At 39.5% G+C, this 15,089-nt stretch overlaps 1 protein-coding gene across 1 annotated transcript in view; it reads right to left on the bottom strand.

The window, feature by feature from the left end:
- The window catches only part of nudt4a (nudix (nucleoside diphosphate linked moiety X)-type motif 4a), a 63,637-nt gene that overhangs the window by 14,732 nt on the left and 33,816 nt on the right, over positions 1 to 15,089 (bottom strand). Inside the window, exons 2-4 of the mRNA XM_059987737.1 lie at positions 12,506 to 12,616; positions 4,589 to 4,633; positions 3,027 to 3,111 (exon numbers count right to left, since the gene is read on the bottom strand). Coding sequence (XP_059843720.1) covers positions 3,027 to 3,111; positions 4,589 to 4,633; positions 12,506 to 12,616 — 241 coding nt within the window. The remainder of the gene's footprint in view (positions 1 to 3,026; positions 3,112 to 4,588; positions 4,634 to 12,505; positions 12,617 to 15,089) is intronic.

Below are 15,089 nucleotides of genomic sequence, written 5' to 3'. Positions count from 1 at the left end.
CTCCCACTGACACAGTTACATTCTATTTAACTGTTGCAAGCAGGGATTCAGCAATATTAATTGCCTTTAAGCACCAAAGGTTTCATTCTTATGACTTAGAAGATTTGTGTCGCATAGGTGGTCTGCTGAGGTACCAAACTACAAGTCTGAATTCTGTTTCTCATAGTACAACCTACTATTAAAGTATCTGGATGCAGATAATCAAGCCACTCCAATTCAACCACTGCAGTGGAGGGAAAAGGTCAGTGATGATGCAGCTGGAGACTACTGGGTTAAGTCACACTTCCAGTGGGACTCTTTAGATGCTACATGCAGATGGCAAATTAAAGTCATAGAATGGAGCGAATCAAACTAAACCCATGAAATCAATAATCTCCTATTAGTGTCTTTGGACATTATGCTCATTATCACTGCTAAATTCATATTATGTCAAATCCTGTTTTAATTAAAACCCTATAAAAAGAATTTCTGAGTGCTGTTGAATCTCTTCAATTTCACGATCCACTTGGGGTTGTAGAATGCACTCCAACAACAGCCTCTCTGGGAATTCACTTTACAAGTCTGTGCAAGCAAAGTGAATTTCTTCCCGAGTACATTTTTCCAAACAGTAGTTATATTATTTTTAAACTCTTCCTCCTTTAACTTCCAAATAAGCATGGCTAGTATGGGTAGAAACATATTAATGAGGTGGTCAGCAGGAAACCACAAAATATATTCTTTCCATCCCAAAAAAGGAATTCCTTTCAGTGGTAGGAGGGAGATGGTAGAAAGGTAAAAGCTGATGATCACATCAATACATTTGCTACCTGATAACTCGATCTAGTTATTACACAGGATTCTACTAAATCAGAGGCAGTGCCTTCAAAACAGTGTCAGTGTAATATAGGCACTGTTGTTTTTTTTAAAGTCCAGATAACAAATCACAAACTGATTGGGGGTCATGTCTCCCCCCCCCCCCCCCCAAAACTTTGTGTTTTAACAAAGTAGTTTTTAGACAAGATCAAAAGTAGACCATGTGCTCCTTGGGAGTAGACCATATGCTCCTTAAAGCTTGTTCTGTCACTCAAGATCAAGGCCGGTTTGATCTTGGCATCAGATTTATTTTCCTGTTCATTCCCCAAAACCCTCAAATACCCTCGTGACCTTAAATATATTCAGTGACTCATCTTCCACAGTTCTCTGGGAAAGGGAAATCTGAAGATCTACGATTCAAGGAAATTCCTCTCATTCATCTTAAATGGGCCATGCTGTAACACTTTTCCCTCACAAGATAAACATCCTTTCAGCATCTACATTTCCACATTATCCTTCAGTGGGATCACTTCTCATTCTTTAAGTCCAGAACACTAGGCACAACTTAACCATTTCATCGCAAGAGAATTCTAGGGTTCATCCAGCATTCATTGCTAGTTTGAGATTTGGTATGTCAAAGACACTTGCAAATTTCTACAAATACATGGTGGAGAGCATTCTAACTGGTTGTATCACAGCCTGCTATGGGGCCTCCTTACGGCCATAAGACATGGGAGCAAAACAAAGCCATTCAGCCCATTGAGTTTGCTCTGCCTTTCCATCATGGCTGATTTACTATTCCTTTCAACCTCATCCCCTTTCTTCCCATAACCTCTGACATTTACTAATGAAGAGCCTATCAACCTTCACTTTAAATATACCCAGTTACTTGGCCTCCAGAACCATCTGTGGCAACGAATTCTAGATTCACCACCCTCTTGATATATATATATATATATAAATAAAAAACCCTCCTAATCTCTGTTCTAAAGGGACATCCTTCTAAGAATGTGCCCTCTGATCCTAATCTTCCCCCACTATAGGAAGCAGTCTCTCCACATTCACTGTCTAGGGTCTTCAATATTCCATTAGGTTTCAATGAAACCCCATCCTCTCTTCTAAACTCCAGCAAGTACAGACCCAGAGCAATCAAATGCTCCTCATATATACCTCTTCATTCCTGGAATCATCCTCATGAACCTGCTCCTAACCCTTTCCAATGCCAGCGCAGCCCTTCTTAAATAGAAGGATCCACAATTACTACAGACACATCCTGCAAGTTAACCTTTAAAGAATCCTGCACGTGGTCTCCCAAGATGATTTCCCCATTTAGAAAATAGTCTACACCTTCATTCCTTCTATCTCCAAAGTACACAATGGCTAGAGGCTGCAGACGATAAGCTCTGCCAGCTCCGTCATGGGGACATCCCTCCCAATCAAGGCATCTTTAAGAGACTATGCAATGGGAAGGTGGCATCTATTTTTAAGAACCCTCACCATTGCAGACATGCACTTTTCCTGTTAATACCATCAGGAAGGAGGTAGAGAGCCTGATTACCCATACTCACCAATTTAGGAACAGCTTCATGCCCACTGCCATCACCCACGAACACTACACTATTTGGAACTTAAGAGATTACATCTTTGCACTGTACTGTTGCTGCAACGCAAGTTCACATCTTATGTCAGTGATAATAATTCAGATTTTACCATTAGCGATACAGCATGGAGTAGGTCCTGCCACCCCTTTGAGCCCCACAATCCTGAATAATCTAATCGCAGGACAATTTGCAATGACCAAGTAAACTACCCGGTAGGTCTTTAGACAGTGGGAGAAAACCAGAACACACATCCCAAAGGAAGTACAGAGGTTCCTTACAGAATGGCACCAGAAGTGAACTCCGAACTCTAGAGCACCCTGAGCTGTAGTAGTGCCACACTTATCACCATGCCACCATGGCACATTCTAAGATTCAATGGCCTTCTCTGACCAACTTCCCAATACCCACTGACCCTCCAACACAGACGATCATAGTCGTTACTGAAGTTGAATTCAAAGGTTTTCTGGTCCAAATTGCACATGCACTTTTGCTGAAAGCTCAGGTAACAGTAAAGACACAATGCAATTCAAAAAATCCGTTACTTAGGAGTGGTTTGCATAAGGCTTGGGAGGTTACAATAACCAGTGGGAGCTTAGATCATTAAGAGCAATAATGAATACATTTTAAACTTACCGATATTAACTGAATCCTCCCAATCCTCTAAAATTTCTGTCACTATGAGGATATACACGTAGGTTCTGTGCTTTCTGTCTCTATTCTATTGGGGGAAAAATAGTATTAAGAAAGCAACAGTGCAGAATATATAAATCATTAAATAGCCAAGCCCTGGCAAATGTTCTGTGCATTTGATCTCCAATCACTGAATATGCACTCTATGATCATATCACACCATTTTCAAACAATGGGCAGAAGAGCTGATCTCAATAGCAGTAAGGATGAGGAAGGAGGTAGGAGGCAGATGGAGCAATAATCATCCATGCAATTTCCCACATATGCCATTTTAACCTTGACATGCCTCACTGCGAGATCTGCCCCACGATTCACATCACAATCATGGCAAGTCAACAGCCAAATAATTTGTACAGTTGCCCAAACCTATGAGGTAAAGTGCAGAAATGAATACCATGAGAAGAATATGAGAGGAAACATTTTAAGAATACTGGAGGAGAGTATGGGGGGTTGGGGGAGGGGGGAGAGAAGAAGAAAAGGGTTAAAGAGGGAGGTAGAATGTCATAAGTATTTCTGTTTTATGAACAGCATGGTGAGTATGTGGAATGTCCTGCCAGGGCTGGTAGTAGAGTAGATACATTTGGAAGATTTAAGAAAGTCTTAGATAGGAACATGGATGACAGAAAGAGGGCTATGGAGGGAAGGGTTAAATTGATCTTGCAGAAGGTTAACAAGTTGGCATAATATCGAGGGCCTATTACTGTGCTGTTGTATTATGCTGGCTGTTTTTTTTTGTACAAAATGGATACTACTAAATGCTGGATTCCACAGGGTTGTTATAAAATTCTATTACGAACATGTACATCTCCTAAAGCTTTAAATCTTAAACAAGGATGTGGGGGGGGGGGGGGGGGGGTAGCAATGAAGTAGCAGCGGGAAGAAATGGAGAGTAACAGCAAGGGTTACCGGACATGGCAAAATAACGGACACCCTGACATCTAAAAATACAAGGCATCAGCAAACTTTTGTACTGATTCTAGGAGCTGAAAAGGTGCCAGAGTTATAGCAGAAAATTGAAAAAGATGCTTTGCAGGACAGGGAAGTACATTTAACTCAAAATGTCAAAGCAAAGGAATTAATTATTTCACATTAGATTGAGTAACAAAAATCAATGTACTGAAAGACAGAATGTCAAATGCCAGTAAGGCTACAAATACGGTGATCAAAGAAAATAAAATACAGATGACTGAACAAAAGCAATGGCTTTGTATTCAGCACACAATGCAAATACACTGCGGTTTCTGGTTGCTCATGATGTGCATTCAGAATGACGATGATGGGAATGACTGAAAGCCTCTCCAACTAAGTGCAGGAGAGATTTGATAATACTGTGTAAAATTTAATATTAATTTGTCAGGAAAGATTACTAAAAGCAAGGTCACATGACATATGTATAACTCATGAAAATAGTCAGAATTTGGGAATGCTTTACCACAGCAATGATGAATGTGTGGTTTAAAGGTTTCAGCAAATGATAAATTCAGCCACTGAAGTGACAAACTCACCTCAAATATCCCCAGTAATCTTCCTAACTTTCCTTTCACTCCAGCCTACACATTTAAACAAAAAAAAGAGATGAATTATGCATAATACCACAAGCTCCCCATAAAAAATATATAAAATAAACTCTGTATAGCATGACAGAGTACATGCCTACAAAAAAAATATACATTTTGCATTACCTGTTCAACCATTTTGGTATGTGCATTTGTTTAGGCGACTGAGTGGGATGCACATTAAACCAGCCTTAGTGTTCGAATTACTATGAGGAAATGGGATGGAGATCAAACTATTTGGAATTCCAGAAGTCTCTGCTGCAAGTGTGCACTTTTTAAACCAAGGTCAGAGTCTTGCTTCTGGATGTCCATAAGACCACAAGACATAGGAGCAGAATTAGGTCATTTGGCCCATCAAGTCTGTTCTGCCATTCAATCATGGTTGATTCCCTCCACCCCCAACCACCACCTGGCCTTCCCCTGTGACCTATGATGCCAATCAACAACCTACCAATCTCTGTCTTAAATATACCCAACCACCTGGCCTTCACAGCTACCCGTGATAACAAATTCACCACCCTCTAGCTAAAGAAATTTCTCCACATCTTTTACTAAATGGACGCTTCTCTATCCCAAAGCTGTGTCCTCTTGTCCTAGACTCCCTCACCATGGGAAACATCTTTTCCACATCTAAATATCTAGGCCTTTCAACATTTGAAAGACGTCAATAAGATCCACCCTCATCCTTCTAAATTCCAGTGAGTACAGGCCCGGAGCTAACAAATGTTCCTCATATGATAACCTTTTCATTTCTGGAATAATTCTTGTGAACTTCCTCTGAAACCTCTTCAATGCCAGCATACCTCATCTTCGATAAGGAGTCCAAAACTGTTCACAATACTCAAGGCGGGGTCTCACCAGTGCCTTATAAAGCCTCAGCATCACATCCCTGCTCTTTATTCTAGACCTCTTGAAATGAATGTCAACATTGCACTTGCTTTCCTCACCACAGACTTGACCTGCAAATTAACTTTTAGAGTGTTCTGCACAAGGACTCCCAAGTCCCTCCGCATCTCCGATTTTTGGATTTTCTCCGTTTAGAAATTAGCCTGCACATTTATTTCTACTACCAGAGTGCATGACCGTGCATTTTTCAACGTTATATTTCATTTGCCACTTTCTTGCCCATTCTCCTAATCTGCCCAAGTCCTGCATCCTACCTGTTTCCTCAACACTACCTGCCCCTCCACCAATCTTTGTATCATCTGCAAACCTGGCCATTAAGTCAACTATTCCATCATTTAAATCATTGGCATACAGCATCGACAATGCAGAATACCATAGCCACTGGCAGCCAACCAGAAAAGTATCCTTTTATTCCCACTTGCTACTTTCTACCAATCAGCCAATGGTCTAACCCATCTTAGTAACTTCTTTGTATTACCTTGGGCTTTTAACTTGGTAAGCAGCCTTGTGTAACATCTTGTCAAAGGCCTTCTGAAAATCCAAATATATCCCCAAAGAACTCCAACTGACTCATCAGGCAAGATTTTCCCTTAAAGAAACCATTCTGACTTTGCACCATCTTGTTCTGTGTCACCAAGTACTCCATACCTCATCCTTAACAATTGACTCCAACAGCTTCCCAACCAGAAGTCAGCCTAACTGGTCTACAATTCCTTTTCCTCTGCCTGCCTCCTTTCTTAAAGAGTAAAGTGATATTTGCAGTTTTCTAGTCCTCCAGAACCTTCTTGAAAGATCATTTCTAATACTGCCACAATCTCTACCACCAGCTCTTTCAGAACCCTAACGTGCAGTTCACCTGGTGCAGGTGACTTACATAAACTCAAGTCTTTCAGCTTTTTGAGCACTTATTGTCAATCAACTAGAACTTCTTGGCACAAAAAGAGAGGAGAGTTCCACACTATAGACTTGATCAGTATTGCTGTGCTCTCTGGAAATTGGTGTAATAATATACCACCAAGTTCCAACCTACTCTTAAATTCACAAAGACTATTTCTGACACTTCTCACTTTAAAAAAAAGAACTGTTTATCTCAGACAACAAACTATTCATTGGCATTTGCTACAAGACCATAATTTATAGGAGCAGAATTAGGCCATTCAGTTCAAACTAAATGATAGAGCTAGAGTTCCCTTTGTCCTTACCTATAAGCCCAACTCCTACCGCTACTTAAGAGAACAACTCTTCTCACCCTGTCTTTCTCCCAGTTTGCAGTCCCAGCACTCAAGATGAGACTGTTCCAGTATACCCAAAACATCTCTCATACTGTATTTCCACATACTATGGCTTCCTTTCTGCTGTGGTTCATGGACCCTGCTTTCAGATCTCATGCTTCTTGTACTTCTGCTCTCACCCTGCCTTCCACCCCAGACAGATTCCCTTGTCCTTACTTTACACCCCTAGAACTGCCACATCCAGCAGATCATCCTGTTATTTCTGCAGTGAGATCCCATCACCAGGCATCCCTTTCTACTTTATGCAAGGATCACCCCCTCCATTACATTCTGGTCTACTCATCCCTCCAAACCCACCCCCTCCCTTACCCCAGGCACCTTCCCCTACTCATGTAGGTGTAAAACTTGTCCTTACACCTCCTCCCTCACCACCATCTAGGGACTTAACCAATCCTTGCAGTGAGGTAAAGGTTCCCATGCATCTCCAACCTTGTCTTCTGTACATGGTGCTCCAATTGTGGTTCCCTCTACATCAGTGATACCAACTACATTACACATCACAGTCTGTAATGGTCATCCTGAGCTCCAGGTTCCAGACCATTTCTATTGCCACACTGACCTGTCCACCCTTGCCCTTCTCTACTAGCAAGATGAAGCCCAATGCAAAATGGGAGGAGCAATACTTAATATTCCACCTGGGTAGCCTGCAACGCATTAGCATGAATATTTAGTTTTTTAATTTTGGGTAATCCCCTACTTTTACCCCCTTCTGAGCCTCCTGTAGTCCTCATTTCTTCTTCCTGTTCTGCTCCTTTACCTCTTCTCCACCCCCCGCCACCCCAGCAGTTCTATCCAACTAGTTTACACACAGGTCATGTCCAGATCCCATTTTGTTCAAACTGTCTTAGTAGTTCCCATCCTCATCACTTGTACTTATTAGATTCTAGCACTGTCAGCTCATTCTAATGACGCAGTCCTGCCAACAGGCAGCAAGACCTTACAGCATTTACAGTATTCTATTGGTTCAAACTAGGTATGTCCACCTTCAATTATCAAGTAACATTGACAAAAACCCCTACCATTAACATTCTGCCAGAATACACTTAACTGGAAAGCCATCAAAGTGCTTTCAGCTATAAAATCAAGCTGAGAGGTTGATATTCTGTGACAAATGACTCATCTCAGCTTCCCAAAGGCTTTCTATCATCGAGAAAAAGCATAAATACAGTCTGAGACAAGTTACTCTCACCCATGTAGTTTCCATTACGCTCAAGAAACTCAACACCATTAGGACAAAGCAACACATCTGATGAATAGGGTTCCATCTCTCCTCCACCAGTATACAGTAGCTGCAAGTGTACCATCTGCAACTCAACAACTTTTTGACAGCAGTCCCAAACCTGAAACACTAATCTAGAAAGACTTGAACATTCCCATGGGCCTGTTGCCCTTGTCATACAGCATCCTCACTTGCAAATGCATTGCCCTTCCTTCATCACTGGGTTTGGCAGAGTGGATGTGCAGACAGTGCTTCCGTGAATAGGATATTCTAGGATCCGAGGGCACAGCTTCAGAATACAGAAATGTCCTTTTTAAAACTGAGGTGAGGAAAAATTCCCTGACCTCCACAGCTGTCTGTGAAATAAGACCAGAAGACATAGGAACTGAATGAGGCCATTCAAGGTTTCTTTTTAAATCATTGCTAATTTGACATTCTTCTCAACCCCATTCTCTTGCCTTCTCCCCATAACCTTTGACGTGCATACTATGCACAAACCTATCAACCTCTGCTTTAAATATATCCAATAACTGGGTTTCTTTAGCCAGAGGGTGGTGAATCTGTGGATTTTGCTGCTACTGGACAATATGGAGACCAAGACAGCCACGATTAAATGGAAGAGCAGGCTCAATGGTTTGAATAACCGAACTTGGTTCATTTTCTTACAGAATTTTGGAATACTACGTTAAAGGATACCTACATCCCAAGAATGTATAGAAAACAAAACTTCAAAGATTAGAATAAAATGATGTCACAAGCTTGAAGGCAGTAGTGCGGTCACAATTGTTCTAAGTAAACCTATATGACTACTACTGATTTACTACAATCATTTCATTGATACTAATATGTGGCACTTTCAAACAGGTTGATAATTGTGGCAAAGGAAAAACCTTTTGGGACTATCAAATTCTTGCCAGCACACTGGAAAGTTCAGTTAGGCTCAGTACCTTGTTGCAACTTAAAAATTATATCCTTCGGGCTCACTGTGAGCATTAAAAGGCATGGTGCTTACGTGGCTCAAATATTATGTAAACTGAAAAGCTGAAAATCAAAATACACAACATTCTCTTCATAAGGCACTCCTGAGTAAACATGTTTGCAATATATACAGAGATTTGTATTTTTGTTGTACTATATTTTAATACAAAACAGGATTGCAGAGAATTTAGTCAGTATTCTTCCCTTTTCCACTACCATTCTCCTCTTCATTCTAATGCAATCCTCTCAGAATTCAGGATTACATTTCCATTGTACAATACAAAACCAGCTTGCTAGTCAATTGAGTGACCCTGGTGATTAGGGCAGAAAACATCCTGACAAGTGCAAAGTGTTGCACACTGGAAGGTCAAAAACAGTTGGACTATTAATACATTAAGCAGTGTTAATACTATTAATACACTAAATGTTGATGAACAGGTGATTGGGGTACAAAACCATAGGTCCCTAAAAATGGCAAGCTGAAAAGGCTTGATGTTTACATTCATCAGCTGTGGCAAAAATGTGAAATCAGAGACACCATTTTACAACTTTGTTAAATGTTGATAAGGCCACAGCTAGAATATTGTGCACGGTTCTGATCAACTGCATGGAGGGTGCAGAGGCTGCATTGCTTACTAGAGTAGAAGCTGAGAGACCAGACACAGATGTACAAAATTAAGGGGGGGGGGGGGGTAGATAGAATATATAGTAAGAATCCTTCTAACATGGTGGGATTGTCTGACCAAAAGAGCTTGGCTTAAAAGATCTGAAGGATTAAAAGGAGATCTGAAAGGAATTTTCTCCACACTCTTGAGTGGTTGGAATCTGGAACATGCTGCCAAGGATGATGGTTTAACATTTTAATTACGAGCATTTGAAAGGCCAAGGTACACAGACCAAATGAGGGGATAATGGGATTCATACAAGTATCATGGTCATGGTCGGCTGAAGGGCCCATTCTGCAGTGTACAGCACTAGGGTATAAAGGATCAGGTTTCTGAAGTGAAAAAGTACATAATGGTGTACTTTTAAACCACACATGTAAAATCACACAATGGTGAAGCAGCCTGAAAAACCTACTCTTGCACCTAATTTCTATGTAACTAGTGTTCCTTGAGTATCAGTGTCAGGAGTCAAAATATATTCACTAGATTAATGAACAATGAAAGCAATTTATCAAAATTTGCTGATCATACATGGCAGCATTGACAGAAACAAATTATAGGGCAATGTTAATAGACAGAACGGTATGAATATTGGAAATCTAAGGGAGAATGGTTATATACACTCAGCAAGTACAGAAATGATCAGCTGCCCTTCAACATCTGAGGTTTGACTTTACAAAGTTTAGCACAGTGTGCATCCCTCAGTTAGCGCATGTGCATTGCACAACCTGCAAAAGATTACTGGAATGAAGAACTAGAATCACATCGACTTCAGTACACAACTAATAATTAAGAAAGATGGACATTCTAGAGGCATGGGTTTAAAAATCACAACATAGTGACCAGGGATTTTATATTTTTAATGCACATTGACAGATTTTTAAATGATCATGCCAACCTTGTGTCATAAAACCCCATGGATTCAGTGGTGAAATTGCTACCCTTAACCCTTCGACTCAAGAAGTGACTCTAGGTATCTTAGATTTCACCACTCCTACAAAATTACCACAGGACTACCTGTGGTATTGACCTTGGTATCAAACAGATTCACTCAAGACAGGTCAACCTTGCAGAATTAAGCTCACGAACATGTAAATACCAGATTCTAAATTGAAAGCTAGAAGTCTGACCAGCAAACAGTCTGATATGATTGCAGGCACGGAATCTCAGCAAACATGCCAGACAGCTGGCAATTCATGGGCATCTCTGACATCAGTCTTCGTTGACCAACTATCACCAGGTTGATATCCAGCCTAGTGATAGAAGTGTAGCTTTCTTACTTACAATTCCAATCTAAAACAATAAGCAGTTTTCAAACCTCGGTATTACAGTTTGGCTGTTGCCGTATTCCGGCATTAAATGTTTTGATAACACTTGTTCAGGGAAAGCATTATATAAATGCAAGCTTGTTGATCTTGTTCTTAAATCTTGCATATCTACTTAAAACAAATGGGGAAGTAGAACCCCAATGCCAAAATCTTCCCATTGAGGTTTATAAGAATAGAACATCCCAACTAAAAATTGAAATTTGAATAGTGACCAAAAAAAAAGTGCTACATTTCGACCAATGCATGTGAAAATTCAAACCTTCATTCTACTTTACAAACTGAACATCTGAAAAGGTACACTTGGATCTGCTCAAAGGACTTGACTGACGGATTTTGAATAAAATATAGTTGTAGCAATCTTAAATCCCTCCCTTCATCACACACTTAGGGATCTTTTCTTCTCCCTCCCTCAATATTGATGGCGCTATACAAATGCACCAAAAACATCCCTTCATTTTATGAAACAGAAGAATTTGAAAACAGATTATTTTTAATCATTAAATACATCCAAAACAGTGAAAAAATTCAGCAGGCAAGTTGTCACCCATAGCTTAAAGCTGTTTATATCCAATTGTAGCACTGTCAACACTAAACACAATCTGTACCACCTGCAGGTGTAAAAATGTAAAGAAAAGAGTGACCTCAATGTAACATACATAGGTAAGATTAATAGATCTATAAATCACAAAATTATACATCTCAATGGAACGTAACTAGATTTGGAAACCCTACTGTAGCATGGCAGTTTATAGCATCTGGTGCAAAATTCCATTTTAAACCATCAGAAACAATTTGGCTCATTTTAAGTATGATTATAATCTTCATTGTTAAAAATTCTAATTTTGGGAGCTATTCTGGACATAGCACAAAAAGGCATGTCGACTAACACACGTTGGAACAGTACGCTTGAGAAATTAACAAATGAGATTACAATTTAATTGCTATAAACAGTCCTGTAAACCTCAATGACACTTGACAGATAGGATTTTAATGAGGCAACATAAATAATTAATAGATTCACTAAACAGAATGAGACCTAGATTCAAGCATACAAGAAGCCAATTCTTAATTTCATCATTCAAGAAACTGAAGGAAAGCTTTTACATTTAATGCAGCTTTGCTGACAGTTAAGCAAAGAATGGTCAATAATAGCACTCAACAAAACTGATGTAAAAAAAAGAGTTGCCTGTGCAGGGCTTGCAAGCCAGTAAACCCAACATTGCATAAATCCACAGCAAGAAAATGAAACAAGTGATTCTATCTATTATCACTACTTCCAATGTGGCTTCTTGTTAAAACACAAGACATACGCTTTTTAAAGTGAGCTATTCATATAAATTTTCAAATACACTTAAACATACCTTTTACACCAGTGCTTCCAAATTAAATCTAATTTAACAGCCTTCAAGGTCAACCAGACACACAAAGATCATAAAACAGCATCAGTTTGGAAAAGGAAAATTGAAAAGGGTACCAACCTCTTCATATACTTCTCTCACAGCTGCATTGCCCGGTTCCTCATCAGGTTCCATGCCTCCCCCTGGCACAATCCATTGGTCTGGATGACGACTACTACTGACTAAAAGCACCTACAGAACAAGTAAGAACGATAATGACTATTATGCTCAACAACAAACTGCAATATTCCTCTTACATTTAAAAGCACATTAAGACAGCAATGCTTTGAACAAATGCACACTTGGCAGTCAGTCTGAGAAAAATCAAGACTTTCCAAGCAACATGGTGTGCTGAGACTGAAAGTTCATAACCAACCCTAAATTTACAAGAATCTCCAAAATTAGATTTTCCAAATTATATTTAGTTTGGAAGCCATGGTATACAAAGTGCTAGTGTATATATGTTATTCAGCAATTTAAGGGTTAGAACCCAAACTCCTTTGGCTCCAAAATAATACTGAAATAAAACAATTTCCAATTGGCACAAAACCTGAAGGGTCACAAAGAATCTAAAGCAGCAAATTTGTTCATGGTACACCACTTGTGAGATGGGGGTGTAGGAGATGAAAGGTGAAAATACATTCAGAGTGCATGGTCTGGAGAAGATGAGCATGTAAAATGTGCACAATTCTGAATGAGGTTCTGCAGTGCGATGACATGATAGAATGTGGCACCAATATCAGTATGCAAGGTTTGGGGACGGGAAAGCTCAGTTTTACAAAATTTTTTGTTTACAGGAATAACTGACTGAGCTGAATACCCGAGAGCACTGCGCTGCAATGTTTAAAAGCTCTGAAGCTCCCATGCAGGAAGGTAGAGTGTGTTCTGCATTTAACGTCACTCCAATATGATTAAAGACACACAGCAAGTTTCTTATGAATATCCAGTATATTTTCAGCCATCTGGCATCTACGGCAAATGAAACATGCCCAATACATGAGAACTCCTCAATGAAAAACATTACAGTACAATTTTAAAGGCCAATTATTCTTTTTAAATACTGCTTTGACAATTCTACATTTTAATGTTAATATTAATGAACAATACAAAAAAATGAACTCTCATTGACATGTCCTGTGACTGTTCTTTCATGAGGTGCCAAATCTTCAAAGGTTGTTGCTACTAATTAGCCTACAATTACACTGTTAGCTGATTAGTGTTTATACACGTACATCCTTTTCCATTTGAGAAATAAATTAAGCAATTGCTTAACTTTCTTCGTATTTGAGTTACATGAGAATTCTAGAGAATTCCAGATAAACAGGAGTACCTTGGAGTTAGAGTTACGAGTCATTTTGCATGGAAACAGGCCCTTTGGCCCACAGAAATTATACTGATCATTGAGTATCCAACAGATAGAGTCAAAATCAGGCTTATTATTACTGACATATGCTGTGAAATTTGTTGTTTTGCAGCAGTACAGTGCAAAAAACAAAGCAAATTAGTGGGTTGGTGTTCATTGGTTGTTCAATAATCTGATGGTGGAAGGGAAGAAGCAGTTCCAAATATGTTGCTGTCTCTTCAGACTCCTGTACCTCCTCTCTGAAGGTAGTAATGAGAAGAGGGGTGGCAGGGGAATAGATGCTACTTTTCTGAGGCATTGTCTTTGGAATATTTCTTTGATGGTGGGAAGACCACTGCCCCCTCCATCCCCGATGGTGACACAAACAACTAGAATGCTCTCCACTGTACATCCGTATACATTTGCAAGACTTTGGTCTTACTAATCCAATAGCATTTTCCATTATTTCCATCTGCTTCTCCAGACTCATCCACATACCTGGCTTAATTGGCCACTGAGAATTGTCTTATGAGATGTGAAAGAAACATAGATGAAACTCATGCAATCACAGGGAGAATGTTGATGTCTGGAGTTTGCACAATGAATCTGGGATCTGAGAGGCAGCAATTTAACCAGCTGCATTACATCCACAAAAATCTTTAATAGACAATTGAGGATCAAGTCAAAACAAATACTGATAAATGATCAGTAGAGAGGCAGGCATCGTGAACTTATGCAATTATAGGATCTTATTGCGAAGGCTGCAATAAATTGAATATCACTGAAAGATGAGCAAGTTCCCTTTCTTGTACTCTGCTCAGTCCTGTGGAATATTTTCCTTTCACCCAGTTCTGTTTCAAGCATTAGTAACACCACATCATTTTCTAGAAACCTTTAAAAGCTAATTATTTTGCATTATAACACACCTTGAACACAAAAGTTGTTTCATGCCACATCTCATTCTTTTGCCAACTGCCATAAAGCTTATATACCTGGCCTATTGACACTACTGCAATTGAAAATATTAACCTGTGTTTACAATACTGAACTACTCAAATCATAAATAATCAAACCTCAACCTTCCTGAAAGATGTATAATCCCCGTTTCTGTAGTTTTACTCTTTTACAATAGTCCCTCAACTAAAACTCTAAAAGAGAAAATCTCTTTTACACCCAACAGATGGCCTTAACATGTCCCAAAAGAGCAGTGTCCAGAATCCACCCCTATGCCAATAGTTAGATTCTTAGTCCATTAAAGATTTACCATATTTGTCACATGTACATTGAAACAGCCACATGCCTTGTTTGTGTCAAATCAAATCA

This window comes from Hypanus sabinus, chromosome 13 (assembly GCF_030144855.1).
Source record: "Hypanus sabinus isolate sHypSab1 chromosome 13, sHypSab1.hap1, whole genome shotgun sequence".
NCBI classification, from domain to species: domain Eukaryota; kingdom Metazoa; phylum Chordata; class Chondrichthyes; order Myliobatiformes; family Dasyatidae; genus Hypanus; species Hypanus sabinus.
This window is presented reverse-complemented; position numbering and strand designations above follow the sequence as displayed.